The 23,290-nt window shown below is 45.4% G+C and overlaps 1 protein-coding gene across 2 annotated transcripts in view; it reads left to right on the top strand.

Moving 5' to 3' along the window:
* Window positions 1-23,290, top strand: part of LOC144162556 (uncharacterized) — a 419,428-nt gene that overhangs the window by 383,051 nt on the left and 13,087 nt on the right. For both annotated transcript variants that reach the window (XM_077693145.1, XM_077693146.1), the window contains exons 24-30: window positions 2,277-2,425; window positions 7,423-7,558; window positions 8,349-8,498; window positions 11,052-11,151; window positions 11,245-11,321; window positions 14,447-14,575; window positions 22,980-23,108. In XM_077693145.1, the coding sequence (XP_077549271.1) occupies window positions 2,277-2,425; window positions 7,423-7,558; window positions 8,349-8,498; window positions 11,052-11,151; window positions 11,245-11,321; window positions 14,447-14,575; window positions 22,980-23,108 (870 nt within the window). The remainder of the gene's footprint in view (window positions 1-2,276; window positions 2,426-7,422; window positions 7,559-8,348; window positions 8,499-11,051; window positions 11,152-11,244; window positions 11,322-14,446; window positions 14,576-22,979; window positions 23,109-23,290) is intronic.

Below are 23,290 nucleotides of genomic sequence, written 5' to 3'. Positions count from 1 at the left end.
TTCAATTGATGGTTCGTACGAGTTCCTATGCGCATGCAAGTACAATTCAATAAAAGAAGTTAGAATTTACAAATTGCCATGTAAAGTATTTTTTCTCATAGGGAGAACCAATGAAATCGGCGCGAACAATTAATAAACATGTGCTCCAAGCAATTTATATGTTGTCGTATTGCTTGACCCAAACCATTACATATATCCCTGCGTAGCAAGCTCAGATTGGTTCCGTGGCAATTAAATCTCCTCTAGAATCGATTTTTTTTACTATTTGGCATTTTTGCCTTGGAGCCTGTGTTTTCTAGACCGTAATAATGTTGTTTTTACAAAAGTATGGCAAAGCGCATGCGAATAGAACAAAACGATGGCCACAATCAGAGTATTAGCCTAATTGACAAATGTTTGGCAAGTACATATGCACACTCTAGCAGAGAGTGTTGGTTTAGCTTCACAACAATGCACCCGAGTGAGCAAAAAAAAAAAGACATGTGGCCGAGCGAGCCAGCTTGGTGAATTTCAGCTGCGCGCAAACTATCTGACTTCAATTTTACCGGCGCAGCGATACTTGCCAGTGCAGAACTTCCCATTTGGACTGAGGGACGCCAAATTTCACAATGGACTTTTAATTAAAATCATGTGCTAAATAAACATCGTCATTCGCAGAAAAAATTCGACGTTGACTGCATGAATGCGTAAATTGAGAGAATTGGGGTGAAGCTGAACTGGCGAATTGCCTTCACGGGAACCACATCGCTTAATTTAAATATATGTGCTGGCGAAGTGCGAAGTCTTGACCCAAAACGGACGACTGGGCGAGTTGGTACATAGTCTTGCTTGGTAACAGCGCAAATAAAACAGGACACAAAAGGAAGAAGGAACGGACTCAGCGCTGACTTACAACTGAAATTTTATTGCGGTTGCCAGCGGCTTTGTAGGAACACTGGCAATAACAACAAAAAGGAAAAAATAGAAAAGGAGAAGGAAAAGAAAAGTTTTTATACATGATAACATGAAAGGAATAGATACATCACGTATTCCTTGGAGTGTCACGATAAGAATTTCTGGAAGGCATAAAACTCACAGTGGTCATGACGAAACGAGATAAGTACAAATGACATAACAAAAATCATGGTCGCAATCGAACCGTGGGACAGGCCTAAGTAATCTTCATTTACCGGGAGGGGAGCGCTCCGCCAAGTACTGACACTCCTTATCTGAGAGGGAGATAGATGGAGTGCTTACGCATCCTTGTCCTAACTTTAAGATTTCATTGGCTTCTAAAATTTCCCGCACGATTTGGTTGTCATGCTTCCCTATCACTATGCTCTGATCCAGCGCCGGCTGACATTTGGAAACACAATCGCGGCAATGTTTGGCCAAACAATGCCAAACAATCGCCAAACATTGCCGCGATTGTGTTTCCAAATGTCAGCCGGCGCTGGATCAGAGCATAGTGATAGGGAAGCATGACAAACAAATCGTGCGGGAAATTTTAGAAGCCAATGAAATCTTAAAGTTAGGACAACAATGCGTAAGCACTCCATCTATCTCCCTCTCAGATAAGGAGTCTCAGTACTTGGCGCAGCGCTCCCCTCCCGGTAAATGAAGATTACTTAGGCCTGTCCCACGGTTCGATTGCGACCATGATTTTTGTTATGTCATTTGTACTTATCTCGTTTCGTCATGACCACTGTGAGTTTTATGCCTTCCAAAAATTCTTATCGTGACACGCCAAGGAATACGTGATGTATCTATTCCTTTCATGTTATCATGTATAAAAACTTTTCTTTTCGTTCTCCTTTTCTATTTTTTCCTTTTTGTTGTTATTGCCAGTGTTCCTACAAAATCGCTGGCAACCGCAATAAAATTTCAGTTGTAAGTCAGCGCTGTGTCCGTTCCTTCTTCCTTTTGTGTCCTGTTTTATTTGCGCTGTTACCAAGCAAGAAGTCTTGACGCAAACCATCGCACTACCGCCGATCCGGATTGTCAAGTTATTCAGATCTCGGCTTGCTGTGCTATACGGACATCCTTTACGATACTTCTAACAGTATCAATTCGTCATTAAGTAAAAATATCTAACCAACAAAATAGCGCAGTAATCACGCTTCTTTCAACCCTTTCTGGGCCAATGAATACCGCTGTTAAGAGCTCCTCCTCACATTTTGTTCTTTAAGCGTTTGCGGGTTGCGTATATTTTTATTTACAATGCCCTCAAAGTTGTTTCACTGACACGGCAAGCAAAGGTTAATCACTGCTTCTCATTTTTTATCTGTTTCCAACAGGACGACAATACCCGCAGAGTAGTTCAGTTTCATTTCACAGCGTGGCCGGACCATGGAGTTCCCCTACACCCAGCGGCTTTTCGAGCTTTTCTGGGAAGAATACGGGATTTTCTACCAGGAGATGAGCACCCTATAATTGTGCATTGCAGGTATAAAAAACGCCATTTGAAAAAAAAAACACCCTAGGGATTGTTTGGTTCAAGTGTATATTAAATATTTGTCCGCATACTTCATTAGGCATTAAATTGTACTCTAGTTTAGAGCGTTTAAGCGCCGATAATATCACAAGAGTAAAAATGAATATTTACTTTTAGGGTGTTCTCTTGAAGGTGAGCAACGGTACTCATTTTAAGAAAACTCATTATAGCTGTGATATTTTGTCCATTACATTACCTATGTTTCAACAAGTTAGACGTCAACATAGCGTGCCGGATCACAAGTGAAATTGTGCACAATCGCTTCCCATTATTTTAACAGGTGCTGCTCACCGCGGAAATCCAGATGCACTCGTTAAATTTATAATTTTGTAGAGCCTAATCTTAAAAAAATCACCAGCTATTCTACTCTGTGAAGGAGTCTGACCAGCAAAACTGATCTGCCACTCAATGTTGAACAAGGGTGCACATCCCTGCGGCGATACATTTTTTCTGCTGCTGAAGAAGCTGTCATAAAAAGATCCTGGACCTTAACTATGCACGCGGCCGTTCTGCTGAAAAAATTAACCGCCATGACAACGCCACTGGTGCACCGTAATAAACCCGTTCGTGGCCCACCGAATTAGTTTCGGCCTTCCTGTGCAGTAACCAGGAAGCAGGAAGCAAAGAAACGTGCACCAGCACGCGTACGCCTGCAATGGGGCGCCTGAAGGTTCAAAGCAACGTGAGGTGGCGCGGTTTCGCTCCAGCGCGGCCGACTTCCGTCCCCTTAGGAGAGCCGAAGAAAACTAACCACACCTGATTCGAGCATGTGGTGGATGAGGGCAGTGGTTTTGTTGACGCCGAATTGTGAGGCAGAAAAAGAATTCAGCAGAACCCAGCCGTAAACAGCTTTCTGTAAAACTAATCAGGCTATTTGACGCACAGCATATGCTTTAAATCAAGATTAGTGGGTTGTCGCTGCCCGAATTTTTGGACTTCTGCTAGACCATTACAGGGAGTTTTATTCAGCGCTCGTTAAACGAAGCGGCGCCTATAAAGTCTCAAGATATATCTTAAGAATGTAGGTCATGAGGTAAGAATGAAGCATTGAGTGAGGTAAGAAAATTTCCATTTAAAGATAGTACCGTTCGATAGCACCGGTTAAAGATGCGCTTGTAAAAGGAACCACTAAATTGAAGTAGTTCATCGTCTATCTTTGGAAAGGAATGCCTGAAACTTTAATTCGCATAAAACGATTTGAAGAAACACCCGCTGGAAGCCTCGAAGGCGGTAGAAGTTTCATGTACTCTTTGACGGAAAGGTTCCAAGCGCAACTAAGCTTCAGCCACGCTAGAGAATACAAGACTAGAACATCATTATGGTGAATTCCTTTCCGCGTACTTCAAGATAAAGAGAAATACCTTTGGACTAAGAAATTACAAAGAGTGGTAAAAATAAAGGCAGTGCACCAAATAGTTGACTGCACGTAGCTCACATGTATTTGTGGTGGGATGGCATGGTACACGCAACAAGGATGTCGGTTACAATGTTAGGTTTCACAATACAACCGATTTTTGTGGAGTGCATGTAAGCTAGCTCATATGCAAGCCAGTGCTTTATATACCGGGGTAACCACGAGGAAGTTTTTTTAAAATTGGTTCACACAATTTTAACTTGGCATTACACTCCCCGTAGTCTGAACGGCGGCTTTATGTAGTGCGTAACTCTGGCACTACCATACGTATGCAAAAGCTCCTTAAGTCTAAATACGTGATTGAATAGCCTAATCAGGGAATAAAAAACTAGATTTTATTATTGTTTTTCTATAGCCGAATTTTTATAGATCTGCTTTCATCCCACGTATAGTAAAAAAAAAGTTGCTGTGCTGCCCACAGCCCTGGTTGCCAGCTATTCTTCTGGCAGGATTGGAGATCTAAAATTTTCGTCTCCGGACATTCTCTGCCACTATCATAAAAACCTTATCGGTTCATGGTGTTTTAAGGGGAACCTTTTCAATTGATCGAGAGGTCAGGTGATACACTCTACAAAATATATTGTCTTTGCCTTTCATTATCTTGATTTGCCAGAACCGCCTCTAGGTTTACACTCTGTTACCCTAATTGTCCGCCTAATTGTCCCTAGTTGTCAACTCATCTAACTTCGTGGCCAGCCATATACATTTCTCTTTCTCCATTTAAACTATAACATCGTCTACTCGAGTTCCACCCTGTTCCAGGGGGCTCGTTTCCTGTCCCGGAGTGTGACTCCCATCAGTATTCGTTAAATTTCCCGTTGAGCTTACCCAAGTTGCTTTCTATTTGTTTATAGGGCGCCAAGTTTCCCATCTATTTGTCATCCCCGGCAGGACGCATTCCTTGTATATTCTTTTTGTGAGTTACTGGTAGCTTACTCTTCAATATTTGGCAGTGTCTGCGGAAAATACTCCAGCCCATACCGATTCTGCACCGAATTTCTATTTCGTGATTGGGGTTAGCGCTGACAATTTTCCCGAGATCGATATACCCTTCTACTTAGAACAAGTAACATATGTAACATAAGCTGAAGACGGTGCTTTCGGCATGTTTATCCAACATCACTTTACAATTATCATATTTATCTTTGGTCCTACTGCCTTGCTTTCTGATCGTAGTTCCTCAGATATTTTTTGCAGGTGTTCCGCAGACACACTTAACTAGACAATGATGTCTGAAAGCTGAATTGGTTTAAGCATCCCCTGTTAATTAGTAATCGTGTGCTGTCCTAGTCATGCTTCTTGAATACTTCCCCCAGGCATACTGTGAATAGTTCTGGCGAAATGGTATCTCCTTGTTGTTCGCACTTTTTGATCGCGAATTGGTCGTGTTCTTAAAGAAGAAATATCCGGCCTGTACATCCTTTATGTATGTAGTATAGAAGTGTTGCGTAAGTCTCCCCTTTTCCCGGGACTTTCAATGCCTCCAGCTCTGGTGCGTTGCGTACTGCTCCAAACGCTTTTTCATCGTCTATAAATGCCATATAAAGGGGTTAGTGTACTCTGTTGATTTTGCTATTACTTGATTGACAACATAAATGTGGTGCAATGTTGAGTACACTTTCCTAATCCCAGCCTGCTCTCCGGGCGACTTGGAATCTAGGCTGTTACTTACGCAGTTAACAAATACTTTGGTAAACAACTTGTATACAATTGAGATTGTGCTGATGGGTCTGTAATTTTTTAGGTCTTTGTTGTCTCTTTACTCCTGAATGATAATTGTGCGTGTATTTCTCCAGACTCCTGGGACATTTAAGGTCGTTGGGTATTCTGGAAATAGTGCAGCAACTTTTCCGGGGCCATATCCCCTCCATCCTTTAAAACATCCGCGGTTTTGCCTTCGTCACCTGCAGCTTTTCCTCTTTCTGGGTAGTAGAGAGCGTTTCATACTCACTCATTATTTACTAGTGGGATATCGGAAGCCAAGCTTTTAAGCTCTTCAGTTTCCCATGGGCATACGCTGCTGGCGTATAACCTGGTGTATAACCATTGTGCTGCTTTTGTTACTTCGTTCGTGTTGTGCATAAAGTTAGGTGCTCGTAGCTGACTGCGTGCGCCGTCCAAAATTTTTATAATGGTGCGCGAGCGACAACCGATAGGCGTGCGAGCGCCTTGCATGGTGTCTAGCTGTGCAGTAGGCGACAGTAGGCGCACGGGCACACAGTTGCCTTGTAAATGAGGCTGAGGCGAAAATACGTCAGTCGCCGCTATTGTAGCCGACCAGTCAGATTGCAGATGATACAAAAGGCAGGGAGGAACCGTTGCATTCATCACGGCCATTTTTCTTTACACCTTGTCTCAGTGTCAACCCCGTAGATTGTTGGCACAGCATGCTGCACGCAGTGAGTGATAACGACTCGATAAAAAGCCGCTCTTTTATCGATGCCCTAGCGTGCGCTAGAGAGAACTTTAGTAGGAAGAGTGCTGCTCTCACAGCGGACTCTGTGCGGTGCAACGTGCCCATGGGAAGGTCCGACGTTCGCATTAAACCAACTTGCTTCTTGACGTTAGTGTCCCTTTAAATTCATACGCAGGTCTGTTTACTTTGGACGAAATCCTGTCATGGGTCACCCAGATATCCTTTGCATACAAACAAAGTCGCATATAGAAATCTTCAAGACCATTTCGGTGAAGTTTTCTAGGTTTTCAGAAATTTATTGTAAAAAGCGACACTCGCACTTAAGGCAGAAGCCGGAACTATTCTACATGTTCAAGTAGAATTACAATACCTAGTCATGTTCCGAAATGGGCTTAAAAACGGAAACATCTCCACATTTTATGTACTTCGCAAAACATGGGGTTAAGGGTAGACCGAGTTTAACGCGCGAGAAGCGCGCGAACGAAAGCCTATTGCAACCAAATTTTTATGGAGAGGCAAACTCAGTGTAAATAAACATTGCGGGCCAATTAGGAGACACTGCGGAAGGAACCAGGCCAAGCTGGCAAGTATACGGCTATGAGATGAAAAGCTCTTAATCGGATGACACCATTCCCGCCTCGATGTTCATTAAATCGGTTCCTTATTTTGTTCATCTTCCACTTCATCCTTTTCATCGCCACGTTGCCTTTTGTCGGAATTCGTTTATTTCCTTCTTTCCGAGCTTCTTTTTCAACGCTCCTTCAGTGTTTTTTTTCGCCTGATTAAGTGCCAGGACTTATCATTTTATCTCTCACGTCATCTGATCTTATCTCTCACGTCACCTGTCAGAGTTTCGGCTCATTTTCCCTGCCACTGTTTGAGATAGTATGGCTCCCTTAATCTTGCATCTAAATAACCAATCAATATGAGCTATACGTACAGTTTCTCCTAGCCTTAGGATGGCTTTGTTATATTTGTCTTATTATAAATTCCTTAAATATCTACCAAACTATTCCACATATTAAAAACTGTGTATTCCTGCAACGAGTTAGTTTAAGACCTCGAGCCTTCTAATGACAGTCTTGTGGGACTATATTTGCTCGCATTTTTTCTTTCTAGTGACGGAATTGGTCGCACAGGTGCGTTCGTCCTCGTGGACAGCATGTTGACTCAGGCCGAGGCTGAGGGTCGAGTAGACCTTGTGGCTCAGCTCTACGCCATGCGGCAGACCAGAGTGGACCTGGTAGATTCATTGGTGAGCAGCATTAGACTTCGATCTACGTCACAGGTGATAGAATGAAATGATACCGTCTGGTACTGTGTAATAACCTATAATGCCGGTGTACATCATCCTGAGATATGCATACACCTTCGATGAACAAGGAATTACAAAACGTGGGAGGGAATAAGGTACATCTTGTTTGTCACTCTGGTGTTTAACTCTGTCTGTAAAATTTTTACTGCTGTCCAATTGTCGCGAAGAATAAACCCTAGCCAAGGTATCTTGTACAAGAAAACGTCTTTTTGAAGTACCAGCTTGCGAAATTGCTTAGCCAGGAGACGTGTAAAAAACAAAAAACACCCGTGAACGTGTACATTACGTAAGTAGAATTTTTTTACAAAAGTATCCTCAATGTACGAATTTAAATTTACAAATAATATAGTTGTTACTCATTAACCGCTTATTCATTCTGTATTCACAAACAACTTCTTTAATTTATTAACCACTTATTCTTTCTTCATGCACTAACCACTTATTTTATTCATTAACTGCTGATAGCATGGTTATTAAAAACCGTTTTTAGTCATCCCAAAGCCCCAAAACTGTTGCAAAACCACTCTTCCTTCAGTCTACCACCGCAAGGTAATGTTCACCGGGATTTTAATACTGGCTGCAGCGTTTACAAAAACTTCATGAACCATTTCCTTATATTTTTGCTTTTTCAATTTTAGAAAGGTACACCGAGAACGTAACGTGCACCAGTCAAACGACCACTATTAGGAGTTCATTGCAATAATTTTCTTTTTACTATCTAACATTGCAGGAACAATACATCTTTGCGTACAATATTCTGGTGGAGATACTTTGCCCCAAGAACCACAAGCTGTCGATCGAAGAGTTCGTCAGGCTCCACCCGAAGCTGAAAGCCAAGTTCCCTGCAAGTGGCAAGAGCCTGATTAACCTTGAGTTCGAGGTAAACGGTAGCAGCATGACCTCCGCTAAACTTTCCTTATGTGCCTAACCTGCGTAGTACAACTGAACAGCCTGCAACACTTTTTTACTTTCTTCAGCCACAATTGGAGAACGTAGCTCACACATTCTGGGCAACAGCAAAGTAGTTGAGTGTGCATTTTTCTTAATTAATGCGTTTTGGGATGAAGTGGTGACAGTCTTGTATAGGTCTTTTACCTTATTAAGAGAGGCAGTATCATTCATGTCTAAATGAGCAGACATCGCCTTCGCAACAATGAAGTATAACGCATAATTGTAATATAATATGTACAGAAAAAAGAAATTCCTACATAATAAGAGACATAAGCCCTAATTACGCAAAAGAAGGTAACAAGACGACGTAAACGTAAATCCTCATTTTAATTACTCCTGGAAAACGATATGTTAACACGTCGCTGGTTTAAGATTGTGAGACATAAAAAAAACGGCTTTAAATCAACAAAGCAAAACAAAGCTCGCACATAAGAGGGCCAACTGTCCAGAAGGCGACAATTGCCCGACTCAACATTACCCAATTTGCCTGAGACTCGCCTTCACCAACACTGACTCTTTGGAAGTTGGCCTATATCGAACAGGGGGAGAGAAAGGGCGAGAGCTGCAGCGCAAACCCACACCCACGTAGTCCACCTTATCCTGAGCGCCACAGCGACAGTAGGTAACTTTTCTTGCGGGAAGCTTGCAAAATAGTTTGTAAAGTGTTCTTCACAAAGTGCACACGAACGATTTTAGAAAACATTCATGATTGCAACCTGCAACAAATGAGTGCACAATTGAAATATTTAGCAGTTCTATTGAATAAGACAAGAAAGTAGCCATGGAGAAGTGCGTGACGAAAGCTTGGTAGTCTCCTTCTTCATGGTTTCCCTATCATCCGACCAGAAAATGCTTCTAACGTTGTTGCCCATGTTGCGTTAACCATGCCAGCTTCCAGGCATAACTCATTTTCAAAATAATTAAAATGCTTGGGCGATGATGAGTGGCTGGAGGGAGTATTTTAAGAGCGTTGAGGATATGATTGGTCCAAATGCTGCTTGTTTTCCCTGTACATGGCGCCGGCCACAAAGATGATTCCTAATTGCCACACACTGGTACTAGGAGTTTTCACAGGCATTTAAGAGCGCTCCTCCTATACGACTGTTAGCGTCTTTGCGCCAGATTCAATGTTTTTCTTTTTTTTACATTTTCAAAAAAAATCTGTTTTGGCAACGCTATGTCTTGCGAAGATTCGTTCTTTTATTTCTGTTTACTCTCTTATTGTTCAAGAGCTTCTGAAAAAATTCTAACTCCTTTCTTTGGTGCTTACAATGCAGAATTAAAACTTTGTCCTGGTGTTACCATGAATTTCTGTTGAGAAATACCGTCATCTGAGGTGCGGGATTTTACAAAACTGCAAAATCTAACACTGATCCTTTCTCATTCTTCCACCACGAATTACGTTGCAGACCTACTTTTGAATCCGGAAAAAAAGACATTGTGCGTCTATTACCGCGAATATCACCACCCGTTTATGCAAAGAGCCCAATGTCCTATATTTCAAACGGTTAGGCTAAATTTTTCTCCGGCAACAAGATTTCATTTATTGGTCACAGTCTCGGTTAACACTTCCAGGCCTTGTGCTTCGAACTAATATGAAAGCTAGAGTTACCGACAGTACAGAGCGGTACTGCGTGATTCGGTCGCTGGAGAAGGCACGACTTGTAGTTTATATTTGCTTTCGTTGCAGTTTAGGCAGATATTTCGAAACATATGTTGCTGCAACTGATAGAAAGCTGCCCTATAGCCACGATATGGCTCCAGTGGCGTCACGTAAGGCCGCAAAAACAGCGAGAATTAACTTGGAAGGAGAAAGCCCTTTTTGAGCCAGATTAAGATATTTTTATATGCACAGAGCCTCGGAAGTTGGCTTTGGTCCCACTTTCTGGCTTCGTTATCGAAGTACTCAATTTATGGGTTTGCTGTATCTTAAGAGAATTTAACAGTTTTGAAAAGGTTGACACAAGTGTTGTAGCGGCCTTCAAAAGTGTCTGCATTCTTGCTCAGGGTAGACTCAGCTAAGCATTCAATAGATGTGGCTGGAGACCTTTCGGAGAGGCCTTCGTCCAGCAGTGGACACATGCAAGCTGCTGCTGATGATGATGATAATTCTTTCTACACGAGTCTAGTTCTGTTTCCGTACAGTTGGGAACACCGTTACGTAGTGCTGGCAATTGCGCCAGTGGCACAAAGTTCAGCACCATACTGAAGTGCTAATTAACGTACCGACCCGTGTCATTCTAAATTTTCGGGGAATAAATTCTTCGTTTTACCAAATCTCTTCAGCACAGCCATTTTGAAACGGGACAAGAGAAGTTTTTTTTCACAATGAAAGGGCCTTGTTAATGTGTCTTATAAAAAGGTCTCTTCTAATTTATCTATCGGCGACTGCCTTCGAATATGTGTAATACTCGTTAGCCACCACAAATATTGAGCTGGTGCGCTGGATCATCGTCAGTTGTAATACCCTTTATTCCCGCAGGAGCTCAGCAGTATATGCGCCTCTCCGGTTCCAGAGAGCTTTAGAAGCGCTCGCGACGCTAACAACACTTGCAAGGATCGATCGTCAAAAATCCTGGCTGGTATGTCACACAAAGCGGGACATCCTTCTAGTCGTGGTTGTGTGAACTGTTTATTGCTAGTCATATTATAAAATTCTGCAACCATTTTTCCAGGGGACAGTCGGAGGCCCCTTTTGAGGGTAACATCTGACGGTTTGAAGACGGACTGCATCAACGCAGTATACGTCGATGTAAGCAACCATTACTTTCATCAGTATGACTTGAAGTGCGTTGTTGAATTAGCTGCGGTGTTTCTAGGAGGCTGTGATTTTCTATATTTTCAACCTTTTTTCTGTTTATATGTGAAGGAAACGAGGTTACGATGTTATTAGCATTTCGAACCCCTTTAAGTCAAAACCATTCTCTTCCAGCTTTGGCATGGCGTTTGTTTGCTGAAAACACCAGAGCACACATTAAAGTAGTCACATCGCCCGCCTCCCCCCAATGTTTTGAAATATTGCATAATATTCTTCGAGAAACAATATTTAACGTGGCAGACGTGGCATGTGCTATAGCTGTATTTTGGGTGCAGAAATATTTGCGAACATGACGATTCTTTTATGCCGTGTTCTGCTGGTATACCTTTTTAATGGAAAGTTCAGTAATCCCTCGTTATAGCGAAATCGCTTTACTCGAAATATCGCTTTATTCGAAATTACTTCTGGTCCCAACCGAAACGCATGTATTTTAGACCGCATTACTCAAAGCTCAGAAAGAATACTGCTGTTCGTACTGCGCATACCATGCTTGGTTTAGTTGCACAGCACTACGGGGCTTGGGGTTGTCTCAGACGACACTGGCCGATTGACGCAAGCTAGGGTGTCTTTCGTGACCATATTTGTCGAGCGAGCACTGTTTCAGCGAGCGAATATTTTCTCCCAGAACAAAAACAAGCCAGGTTTAAATACGGTCACAAACAAACCAAACACTTGCCACGGTATGCTGGCGCCGTCTAGGTTCGGGTAACGTTATGAAACGCGGGAACGCACCAGCACTGCTGTACAGGGTGGAGACACCCTTTGAACGGTCCCGTGCCGCCGCAATTGGGCCAACGTGCTCAATGCGTTGTTCTTGTCGTTTCCCACGAGACCTAGCAACTTGATACAGATAATATGATTCAAACTTCGCCAGTAAACCGCGTTGCGGCGGTAATTTTAGCGCGGTTTTGAAACAATGACTTGCCTCGGCGGCGAGCGAGCGACCGAAAATGGCAGGGCCAGCGTATACATGTCTCTACCCTGTACGGATGATGCGTGAATCAAGGTGCTCTAGGCTGCAGAGCGGTCGGTTCCTGTGATGTCATTGCAGACCCCGAAAACAAACGATTTAGCGGTTGAATCAAAATTTTTACCTAACTTGAATACTTTTTCAGTGAATAAAGCATCGTTTGTATCCGGACAAGCGCTGGGGCACTATAAAACACGAGATCTTTCGTATAAAATAAACTTGCATTTTCTCTTCATTGCTCCTTTAAGATCAAATGCTTTACTTTTTCTCGAGTGGTCGCTTATATCCAAATATCGCTTATAACAAAATATTTCGCTATCCCGCTGACTTCGTTACAACGAGGGACTGCTGTACTAAAAAAATTTTGAATGTTATGCTTACATTTCCTCGCCAGCTTTGATTTCGCGACAAGAAAAACTGATCAGAGCGTCCTACTTGAAGCAACCGTGATGCTATTGTCAGTCTTCCCTGCGGGCTTGGGCGCTGAAGTAGTGCAACATGTACAGCATACCCGTTGGTCTTTTATTGCGTAGCATTCTTTTCGTAATACCTCCACAGGCATGACCGTGTAACGCCCTGCATTTCTACAAAAATGCAGATATCGCTGCAGTCCCACCTTTCGTGTAATCGCCATAATAGCGTAATTGGAGAGAACTGGTAGCACAAAATTTTGAAAAACTAAAAAGTAAGAAAAATGCATAAAAAGGTACGAAAAATGGCGAACAGTGTAACGTCCTGCATTTCCACAATAATGCAGATTTCGCGAGAGTTCCACCTGCAATCGGTAAAATAGCGTAAATGAATATAATCGGTCCAACCAAACTTTTAAAAACTACAAACATAAAAAACAACATAAAAAGACTACAGAAAAGGGCGAAACCTACAACATATGGCATTTCCAGAATAATGCAGATTTTGCGAAAGTTTTATCTGTAATCGTTATAATAGCGTAAATTGAGATAATTCATCGGACAAAATTTAGAAAACTAAAGTATTAACAAAACTATACCACAATTACGAAACATGCCGAATCGTGTAACGCCTTGCATTTCAACAATGATGCAGATTTAGCGAAAGTTCGACTTCTAATCATTATTATAGCGTGAGTGAGAAAATTGGAAGACTAACTTTTAAACACTAAAAAAATAAGAAAATTATTTAAGACGGATAGCAACGAACCATGGAACGCCCTGCATTTTCCGAATAACGCAGAATTTCTGAAAATTCCAAATGTAATCGGTAATCCTTATAATAACGTCAACAGATAAAATTTGTCAAAGAATATTTTGAAACAGAAAAATAATTAAAAGATTACAAAATTTCGGAAACAGCAAACCGTATAACGCCCTGCATATCGCACTAATGCAAATGTGGCGAATTTCCCACTTGTATTCGTTATAATAGCGCAAATGTATATTATTGGTCGAACGAAATTTCGAAACACAAAGGCATAAGAAAAATAAAAAAAAATATACAAAATGACGAACCGGGAAACGCCCTGCATTTCCACAATAACGCACATTTCGGGAACATTCCGCCTGCAATTTTTATAACAGCATAAATGGAGATAATTGGTTGGATAGGATTTAGAAAAACCAAAAATCTTGGCATTAAAAAACTCTCTCAAGATAAGCAGCATAAGAATCCTGCGCATTATAAGATAAGTTCATGAATTTCTGCAGAACTTTTTGTCTTTAGGCGAAATATACATAAACAACAAGGTTGCAAGCATTCGTGGAGAAACACGTTTTCAGCAGTGGCAGAAAAAACAGTGAGAAAGGACACGACATCAGGAGCATTGCAGCGGAGCAGAGCTTTCATAAAATAATCCTTGTGGCGTGGGGAGCAATTTTGGTGAACTGACGAAACAATTACTTCTGGATTGTGACACCTCGTAAAACATGCAAATGCGCCTAATACAACATCTTTTGGGTAAGTTACAAGTAGCATTCATATAAATTTCTTTTTTTTACGTTTCACTCCCCATAATTTCTCATTTTTTCGTAATAAAGCAAGATACCCTGTCTACTTATTTAAGTTTGCTGTTTGTTCTTTTTTGTCATAATAAGTGTATTGTATTCTTTAATAGGGGTACAAGAGGAGCAAGGCATACTTGGTGACGCAAATGCCACTGCTGGAAACCATCGACGACTTCTGGGAGATGCTAGTCGGCAGCGGAGCCGTCACTCTTGTCACGCTTGGGCCCCTTGAAGACGAGGTATGAGTGCCATCAACACATCTATTCATTCAGTGAAAGCTCCTAAACTATAACTTCAATCATTTGAATTTATGTGTAACTTGAACTGAAGCCCTTGGTCCAGCCAAACTTCATAGAATCTATGAGTAGCAAAGCCCGTGTTCAACATTGGGGGTTCCTCCTTGGGTAATGCAAACCACGCAGCACCGTGCCGGTGGCTTGGATGAGGGTAAGGAACCAGAGAAACGTACCCGTCACCTACACGCGAAGTCGCGTCGCCTTCGTTACAAAGAGAATGAAAAGAGACGGTAATTCGGTCAAACCGAATTTTTTTTCACCGGACGTTTTGGAAACATTTTCTGCGGAGTACCTCGATGTGGGCGCGAATGCATAGGTATGTCGTGAGCTCACAGATAGGGTCGTATCTCAGGTCACAAGCGCAGAAACCGCACTCCAGATAAATGACCCAAATTTTGCGGCCACTCGAAACGTTATGTCGCGAGGTGGTCCAGCCACCCCCGCCGCCTAACACAGAGCCGCTAAAACGCACGACCTAATAATATAGATCCTCTCAGAGAAAGACAGCCTTAAAGCTGAAGTTGTGGCACTGCATTTGTAGGTGGTGTCCAATAGACACCCTTCCACGTCTAATGGCCAACTTCGCCAAACTTTGGGAAAAATTGCGCCAAGCAACCGGACTTTTTTCACCCACTCTACGTCTCCAGCAAGGTCGGTGGCAGGTGACCCAAAGCATAGCGCTGTACATTTGCCCTTGTTCAGCCGGGATCCGAACAGCTCACCATACTCCGAAACAATCCGTATAAACACTCGTTAGCTGTCCTAATCCTGGAAAAAAACGGACACACCGGCCGCATATGCAGAGACCTAATGTGGCCTTGACCGGGTTGCGTGAAACCGCGGATGGAAGGACACGCCGCCACGGGATCCAGAAGGGGGTCCAGGCATTGCCAAATAGGGAGGGAGACAAGGGACAACCCTGCCTGCTCCAGCGCGTAACTGTGAAGCGCTCACTGAGGCGGCCGTTAACAAGTAGCCGAGCAGTGACTTTCGAGTAAGCTAGCCTATGGCGAGTTATATACCCTAACGGGTAGCCGTAGATACATAAAACACCGACCACGTACCGGTGCTCCACCCTGTCGACAGCTGTCGTCTGATCAACCGATATGGAACAAAGAGAAATGCCGGTTCTCACCGCGAAGTCAATTAGGTCGCGGGTCAGGGCTAAGCAGGAAAAAAATGGGGTTCGGTCGGCACCAGAATCCCGCGACGCTCGCCGCCGAGTCTGTACACAAAGCAGCCCCGTCGGCGGATAGCCTCGAAAGCGCGTCATCCCTATTTCATATTTGCCGCGCTTTCGAGGCGCTTTTTCAAAGAAAGTGCTACGAGTTGTGCCGTGCCTCCGCCAGATGGCGCCACGGGTCCCGCGACCGAGAGAAGACGCAGGGAAACATCCCCCCCGCGAGGGGCACGATCAAATGCAGAGCATTTCCGGGGGCGCACGACGTTAAGTAGTTTGCGTTACGTTAACGTTGTTGCACTTGTGGCAACTGCTGACGAGAGAGCGCTCGTCAGCAGTAATTTGAATGAGTCAACAATATAAGGCGCGTTCGTAGCGTCCCATTCTGTGTCGGCTTTGTGGCGCAGTGGGTAGAGCACCATGTACATTGCGTTCCGCCCGCAGGGTCGAGGGATCGAAACCGGGCGCCGGATAGTATTTTCTTTATATAGTAGGGAGGGGTGCGGTGCGGACTACGGACGTCAACGAGGATGACATCGTGAATTACTGAAATTCTCTGCATTTAAAAAACCCGCCCGCATCTTCTCACGAGGCGAACTCGAGTAAATGCGTCGCAGAGTGGTGGGGCTATCGCGTGAATGTTGCGTAATTGGGTATGGTTTGGGAATGCTTAATTGTTATTTCGTCTTTATTATTCTTATTTATTGAATGACGGAGAAGCGAAGGCAAGGAGTGTAAAGTTGAAGTCTGTCTTTATTGGTTCATGCCGTCAAGCAAAGCATCACGTCAAGCGAAAGCCAAGCAAAGACGCCCTTGACTGAATTCCGAACGCGCGCTCCGGCGCTTATATACATACCGCCCGCGTTCGAGGGAGATGAGTACGGAGGAGAGACGCGCATGCGCACACTTCCGTACACAAGCGCGCGAACTTTCCATGCACCCACCACGCCGTTATCACGTGTACACGCCCTGCCGCCGTTACTGTTGGGCGCGACGCAGCCCACGGGTAACTACGACGCATGCGCACACAGACGCCCTCCCCTTGCACCGCCGCAGCTGTTGTTGAGAGCGACGGAGCGCACGGGGTACACGCGCTCCTCCCGCACCACCGCACCTGTTGTTGAGAGCGAGGAGGGCACGGGGGGGAGAGACGCGCACCTGCGCATTGACGTGACGCGCATGCGCAGTGAGCGTGTGGACGGCGGCGACAACATCGACGAGTGACATCGCGAGCCTAAGAAATGCTCCGCATTTAAAAAATTGACCGTACCGGCACTCTGCAAGTTTGCGCGCTGCTCAGGATGTGCGAGAGTACATGGCTCATTCGGCGGGCTAGAATGAACGCGACAATATTATAATCAGTGTTAAATAATGTGATTGTTCTGTACGCAACTGAGCCCGAATGGTTTCCTCGTGGCTTCACTATGAGGACGACGTGAAACTCGCGAAAGGATTCAGGCCGCTCACTATGAAGAAGAAGGCCGCTCACCGTTGCGAGAAGCGCACCTCCCACAACGAAAGATAAGGTCATGTGAAACCTTGAGGGGCATCAGGGCCCGAAGCTGCCTCGCCGTTTAGAAGTCTGACGCAATCATACAGCTACCCTGTCGAAACCAGCGCACATAGCCCGCTAGACATGTCATTGGGTACCGATCTCAGTGCCACACAAAACGTCGCTAGGCGTTGCTCAAAGAATTCATCCCGCAACAAGAAAAATGTGCCGTGAAAACCTCACAAATGTTTTCGGAATTAGCGCTTTTGGAGCCTTCCGGCAACATAAGCTGTGGCACTCAGTCCAATCCTGGTACGTCCAGGGAGTCTGCTTCGACGTACCGTAACACGGATGTATCTGACACTTGCCGGCCTGAAAACTGGGCACTACTAGCAGTGTGACAGGACTGCAGTAACATGTGTTCATATCGCGCCATCAATAAAAATACGTGGTCATGCATGGTTAAGGTTAAAATGCCACCCCTTTTCAAAATCCGAAGCCTCCATAGTGTATCGTTGAGCGCAGCAGTGAGGCAGCTTTTACGCGCTCGCCCCTCCCGGACGAGCTCCTCGCGCCAGCATGAGTTTAACTCATCCTACGGTAGTGGGCTCCTAGAGCCGCGACGTGGCGGACGAAGCGCTTCCCTTAACGCGGCTTCACTGACCTTATCGCCGCATCTGCTGACGTGACATACTGTCGCCGAAGATTAGAGTCCCTAAGACTGGCCTTTCATCAGAGATACGCGAAATGCCCGCAGAAAAGAGAGAACGTCGCAGCGCTCAAGATAGTGGCTGAGGTCCGGGGTAAAAAAGAACTCATCCAACCGGCTGCCGGACCGTCCCCTCTCCCGCGTGGTGACCAATCTTTGGCCATGCCGCTGTCCCCACGCGTCGCTGAGTTGGAACGGGCTTTCAAGATCAGTTAGTGCCTTCACGCCTACGTAGGTTTTACCCAGTCCAGGACCACACACATCTCGCAGGGGATTGAGAACACAGTTAAAGTCCCCTTCTAAAAACCTGGGGTTGGGCTACAACATGAATGCATCTAAAGATATGAAAAACGCTGATGAATCGGAGTGCCGCGCTGGTGCATAAACAGCCATGGCTCGCACATGACGATTGAAGAGCAGAAAAGCTACTGCCAGCAGCATACGCCCTCCAAACCGAACGTGCAGTGAGCCTTGCGTGGGAGGCTGTCTCCCAAGAAAAAAACCCGTACATCCGAAGCTGTCCGATCAGTCAATGCGAAAAGCGCCTGTATTGAAAAACGCTTGCCAAAAATCAACTCATCCGCGCTAAGCGGAAACTACCCTCGTGCAAGAAGAAAACGTCCACATTTTGCGGACGTGGATAATGCATAATCTCGCGCCGTTTTTCCAAGCGGCGAAAACCGTGGGCATTCAGTGAAATAAAATGCACAAGCATGATGGTGGTATAAATGCGCTAGTTAATGTTGATGCCCCCACCTACATTTCGCTGTCCTCAGAGGACATCTCAACACACAAAGTCTTGTTGTCATCCGCATCACCCGAGTCCACGGAGGGAGGCGGCAAACTCCGCTTGGATGCGTCGGGCCAATCCAGGAGGGATGGCGAGCAGAGTAGGTCGGCAACCTCGCTGATAGGATTGACCACACGGGGATCGTTGATCTTCGCCAGGAGGGAGAACACTGGAGCTGGGCGTACGGAGGGCAGCCGCAGGCGGCTTGGGTGCAAGACGATAATGATTCGCCGTTGTCTTAACGCTCGTGCCCGGCTTGGTTTGCTCCTTTCGGCTGCTGTGCGAGCCGCTTTAGATTCCAAAAAGAACGGTGTTTTTGACCGACGCACGGCCTTTCTCGCACTGAGGCTGCTCTGCGATGTCGCTGCACTTGGTGGAGCAGAGACTCGTGAAGAGGGAAGTGCCAGTCAAATAACGATGAAGTGGCCGCCCAAAGACGTGCAATCGCCTCCTCTGAAGGTGACGTGGAGATTCGACATCCATCTCTTGGCTGTCGCTCGGAGATTCCTCGATCGGCGTGGTGACGCCTAGAGCAGTGTTCCCCCTTGACGTCTCCGGCGGCTTACTCGAAGAGGCCCTGGGTAGTTCGGAAAATTCGCTTGCGCTTTCGAGAGCATCAATACTTCCGTTTTATAGCTTTTCCGGCTGGCTGGGGGGTGCACGGGGTAGTTCAGACAATTCACTTGCGGTCTCGAGAGCGTGCTCACTGGGGGCAGTACAAGGTGTCTCGGAGAAATTGCTTGCACTGTCCTCATCAGACCGCGGCCGGAGGCAGTCGGTGTTTGCATGGTTGCCCTTGCAGCGGCGACACTTGCCGTTACAGACGGCTTCACCGTGACGGTACTCCCAGCAGTGGCCGCACCAGGGTCTCTTGCAGCCGCTGAGTTTGTAGCCGCTCTGACCGCAGCGAACGCATCCCCGTCGCACACCTTTATATTCAAACTGGGCCTGTAACCCTCGCATACTCATGAAGTTAGGAACCGCCTTGGCCATGTCCGCCTTCACAAGTCGCATGTCGGTCTTGATATGCTGGAGACTCCTCCACATCGGCTGGCTGACGTTCAGGACCTTTCCATACGGTCTCACTGAGGCCGCGAGAGCAACGCTGCTAACGACGGGATTAAAGCGGGACACTATCACGTAGAAAACCTGTGTGCCCATGCAGGCCACATGAAATGAAGCACCGTTCACAAGGGCGGCTCCTTTTCCTGCGACCTTGCGAGCAGCAGCAGCCGTAGCAGCCAGTACTTGAAACCACCCATGTGCAACAGGGTGTTCAGGCTATAACGGCGTACCATTTCCTCGGGGCCTTACATCAGATCATGTATGGTGACTTTCTTTGGGGCTGTGAAATAGAAGACATGAGTCTTGGTCGGGGCTGAAAAAACCTCTCAGGACGCCAAGATAACGTGTCTATAAATATCCAAGAGGCGGGTAAGTCGTCACCAGGGTAGATGACGTCCTTAAGGGAGGGGCCACACCAACGCACAAACGTTGTGCTGCCCCGCCGGAAAATAAAGTCCTTGACACAATTCAGCTTTTCAGGAATTTCAGCAACCCACCAGACTCTGTCTCTATTTCTGTAACTCGATTCAGCCACTAGGCCGAAGTGAAAAAGAAGCTGCGCAATAGTATTATATACCCACAGCCTAATCTGAAGGTGTCAATGTTCACACCAGTCAAATTTCTTGAACAAGAACAGGGCATTAAGCAAATATCACGCAGAAAACCAATACATAAGTGATATGTTCAGCATTCCTTTATTAAACATTTCATGGATGCTTCATTTTTGCAACAGCGAATGTAATACTAGATCAACTGCAGAACACCGTCCCCTGCTGTTGCCCGCGCTACTATAGCTCCTGGAGGCATTTAAGAAATCAAATGGCAACAACAACGAAGGTCTCCACTTGATAGGTTCCACGTCCCGCTTATAAAGCTCGTGGAGTAGAACATGGTTCTATAAACGTTTTAGTAGGGTGCGTCGATTCACGCTCGTCTCCGCCATACGGCAGGGCTGGCAACGAGTCACCCCTACACGGCGCAGTGGAACGCGATAAATTCAAAATGCCTTGAGCTTACCTCTAGCGTGTTTATCTTGAGAGGAACGAGATGGTAGAGGAACAGCATATCAGGTGAACTGGAACGAGAAGGGACGCATGTACTTGGCAGTGCCCCAGTTGACTATCGTCTTTTGTGGACATCTGCAATGAAAGGAGGAGATACGTCGCCCTTTTTGTTTCATGCTTCAACGCTGCCCAGTTAGCGCTGTGCTTAGTGCATTCAGCGGCTGCTCTTACGATTCTGGTGCAAATACGCGCGAAATCAGCTTCTTTAAAAAGCGCAACTTTTAAGCAATTAACTCCACCAAGGAGCGTTACCAGAAAACTCTAATCATAGGCGCAGTCGAGAAGTTGAAAATGCTTTGCCAAGAAGTATGAGGAACAGTGGCGAAGAGGCAAGAAGCCTGTTAGCAGGGTTAAGGAGTGCATGCTCGAGACAAAATAGGGTTAGGGAGGTCTCTGAAATCGAACCCGGGACCTTAACGCCGTAAAAACGGCGACCTAGCCAGAGGACCACCCAAAGGTTCATGGGGTACGGGGGTAGCTGTGGCGTAAAAAAAACATGCGGGGCCAATAGGCAAGAAAAAACGGTTTTGGCGCACAATGTGCAGCACTTTCGAGGAAAAAAGACTAGATAAGAATTTTCACAAGTATTACAGCCATTCAGTCTCGCCTTCCCACGCCGCCTCAATTCGTGACTGGAAGGCAAATGGACACATGGATTTGTGGATATGGAAATAAATAATAAAAAGACGATAGAGGCGATAACCTAACCCCAAAACTAAGCACAAAAAAAAAGCAACTAAAAGACCGCCGCCGCATGAAAAATAAGTAAACGAACCAGGAGAAAGAACGCTTCCCGTGAACGGAATCTGTCCTGGCTCCTTCACGCTAGGCTTCTATGCGATTGAGTTCGTGGCGTGACCTCTCGCGTGTTGTTCGCGTCGTCAGTTTACGCGCGCTCGCGCCTAAAGTAGGGAGCACAGACGGCGAGTGGGTGCTACAGACGCCGAGTACGCGAAGCCGGTTTACACGGACTCTAGCACTTGATAAGGCGGTCCACTTTGGGAGAGATGTCAAAGCCCGCAGGAAGAATTTTCCCGGCCTGCCAGGTATGGAGCACTTTCACAGGCAAGTTCGCAAATCCATGTGATGTGCAACAGCCCGGACTCCTACAAAGGGAGAGGTGACGATAGCTCTCCTGTTTCTCCAGCCGTGCACCCCTGATGCGAACTGCGCCATTTTTTTTTCTCTTCACAGCAGTGGCCATTCAGGTGCCTTTTGTGTTGTCATTGACGACACATATGGTGAATATTTTCCCGTTTGATAAGATACCTTGTGCTTCCCCTTAATAGCTTTACCTAGAGTAGCTCATCGACGTCGTTCTAGTTTGTTCTTTAAAACTGTAGCCACAGGACCGGTTCTGGGTCGGCCGTATCCTCTCAGAAAATGAATTACTTGTTTAAATAGGCTTTGGTGGCAATATGTCGATACTAGTCATCAAAATTCTAAACCAATCACTACGAAACCATGTGTACTTACGTCCAGTAGTAAAGAGTAAGAAAACGTATATGCTACTAGCAGAAATGCATACATATATACGAACATTCATAGAAAATTACTCAACTAGGTGCATGGGTAGACTCACACATTACACATATTACACATTGCACACATTCACACACATGCATACACGCTTACATGCAGGCCCGTATACATGCATACATATATACATGCTCGCACGCACACATTATGTGGTTGAACATGCCGACGCTGCACAGGCGATAAGGTGCGCTGTAGCGGAGGACTTCGGAATAATTTTGACCTTCTGGGGATCTTTAACGCGCGCCGAAATCTCAAACACACGGCCGTTTTCGCCTTTTGCCTCCTTCAGTAAAACGGCCGCCACGGCCGGGAATCGAACCCACGTCCTTTGGCTCACCTACAAAGCGCCTTATTCACTGAGCCGAAGCGCTGTATCTATACATACACACAAACACTCGCCCATAGATTTGTTGAGGAGGGGGGCGTGTGGAATAATGTGGCTTTTTTTTTTCATTCGCCGTGTTTGATGCTCCTAAGTTTTGCTTTTTAACAATGATTCCTCTCACAGGCGGTGACACCAATATTCTGGCCTGATCTCAAGTGCGCGGCGGCGTACGGGGACGTGACTGTGGAGCAGAACAGCACACAAGACTTCCAGGGCCTTGTCGTCCGAACCTTCCTGTTGACCCAAAGCTCGGTGCGAAAGTTTTTTTTTTGCTTTGTAATACTCGTCTCAGCACCGCTTAGAGTCCACGTAGATATCACTTGTGGTTCACAACTGGGATAAGTTCCTAATGCTTAAAAATCAATTATGTGTACTTCATTGACCTGCTTATGTTATCTGAAACCACCTAACGTTAGTTTACATGGGAGCAATCG

Source organism: Haemaphysalis longicornis, unplaced genomic scaffold (assembly GCF_048455015.1).
Source record: "Haemaphysalis longicornis isolate Haplotype H1 unplaced genomic scaffold, Haemaphysalis longicornis Haplotype H1 scaffold_12, whole genome shotgun sequence".
NCBI lineage: Eukaryota > Metazoa > Arthropoda > Arachnida > Ixodida > Ixodidae > Haemaphysalis > Haemaphysalis longicornis.
Note: the sequence above shows the minus strand (reverse complement) of the source record. Positions and strands in the feature narration are given on the sequence as shown.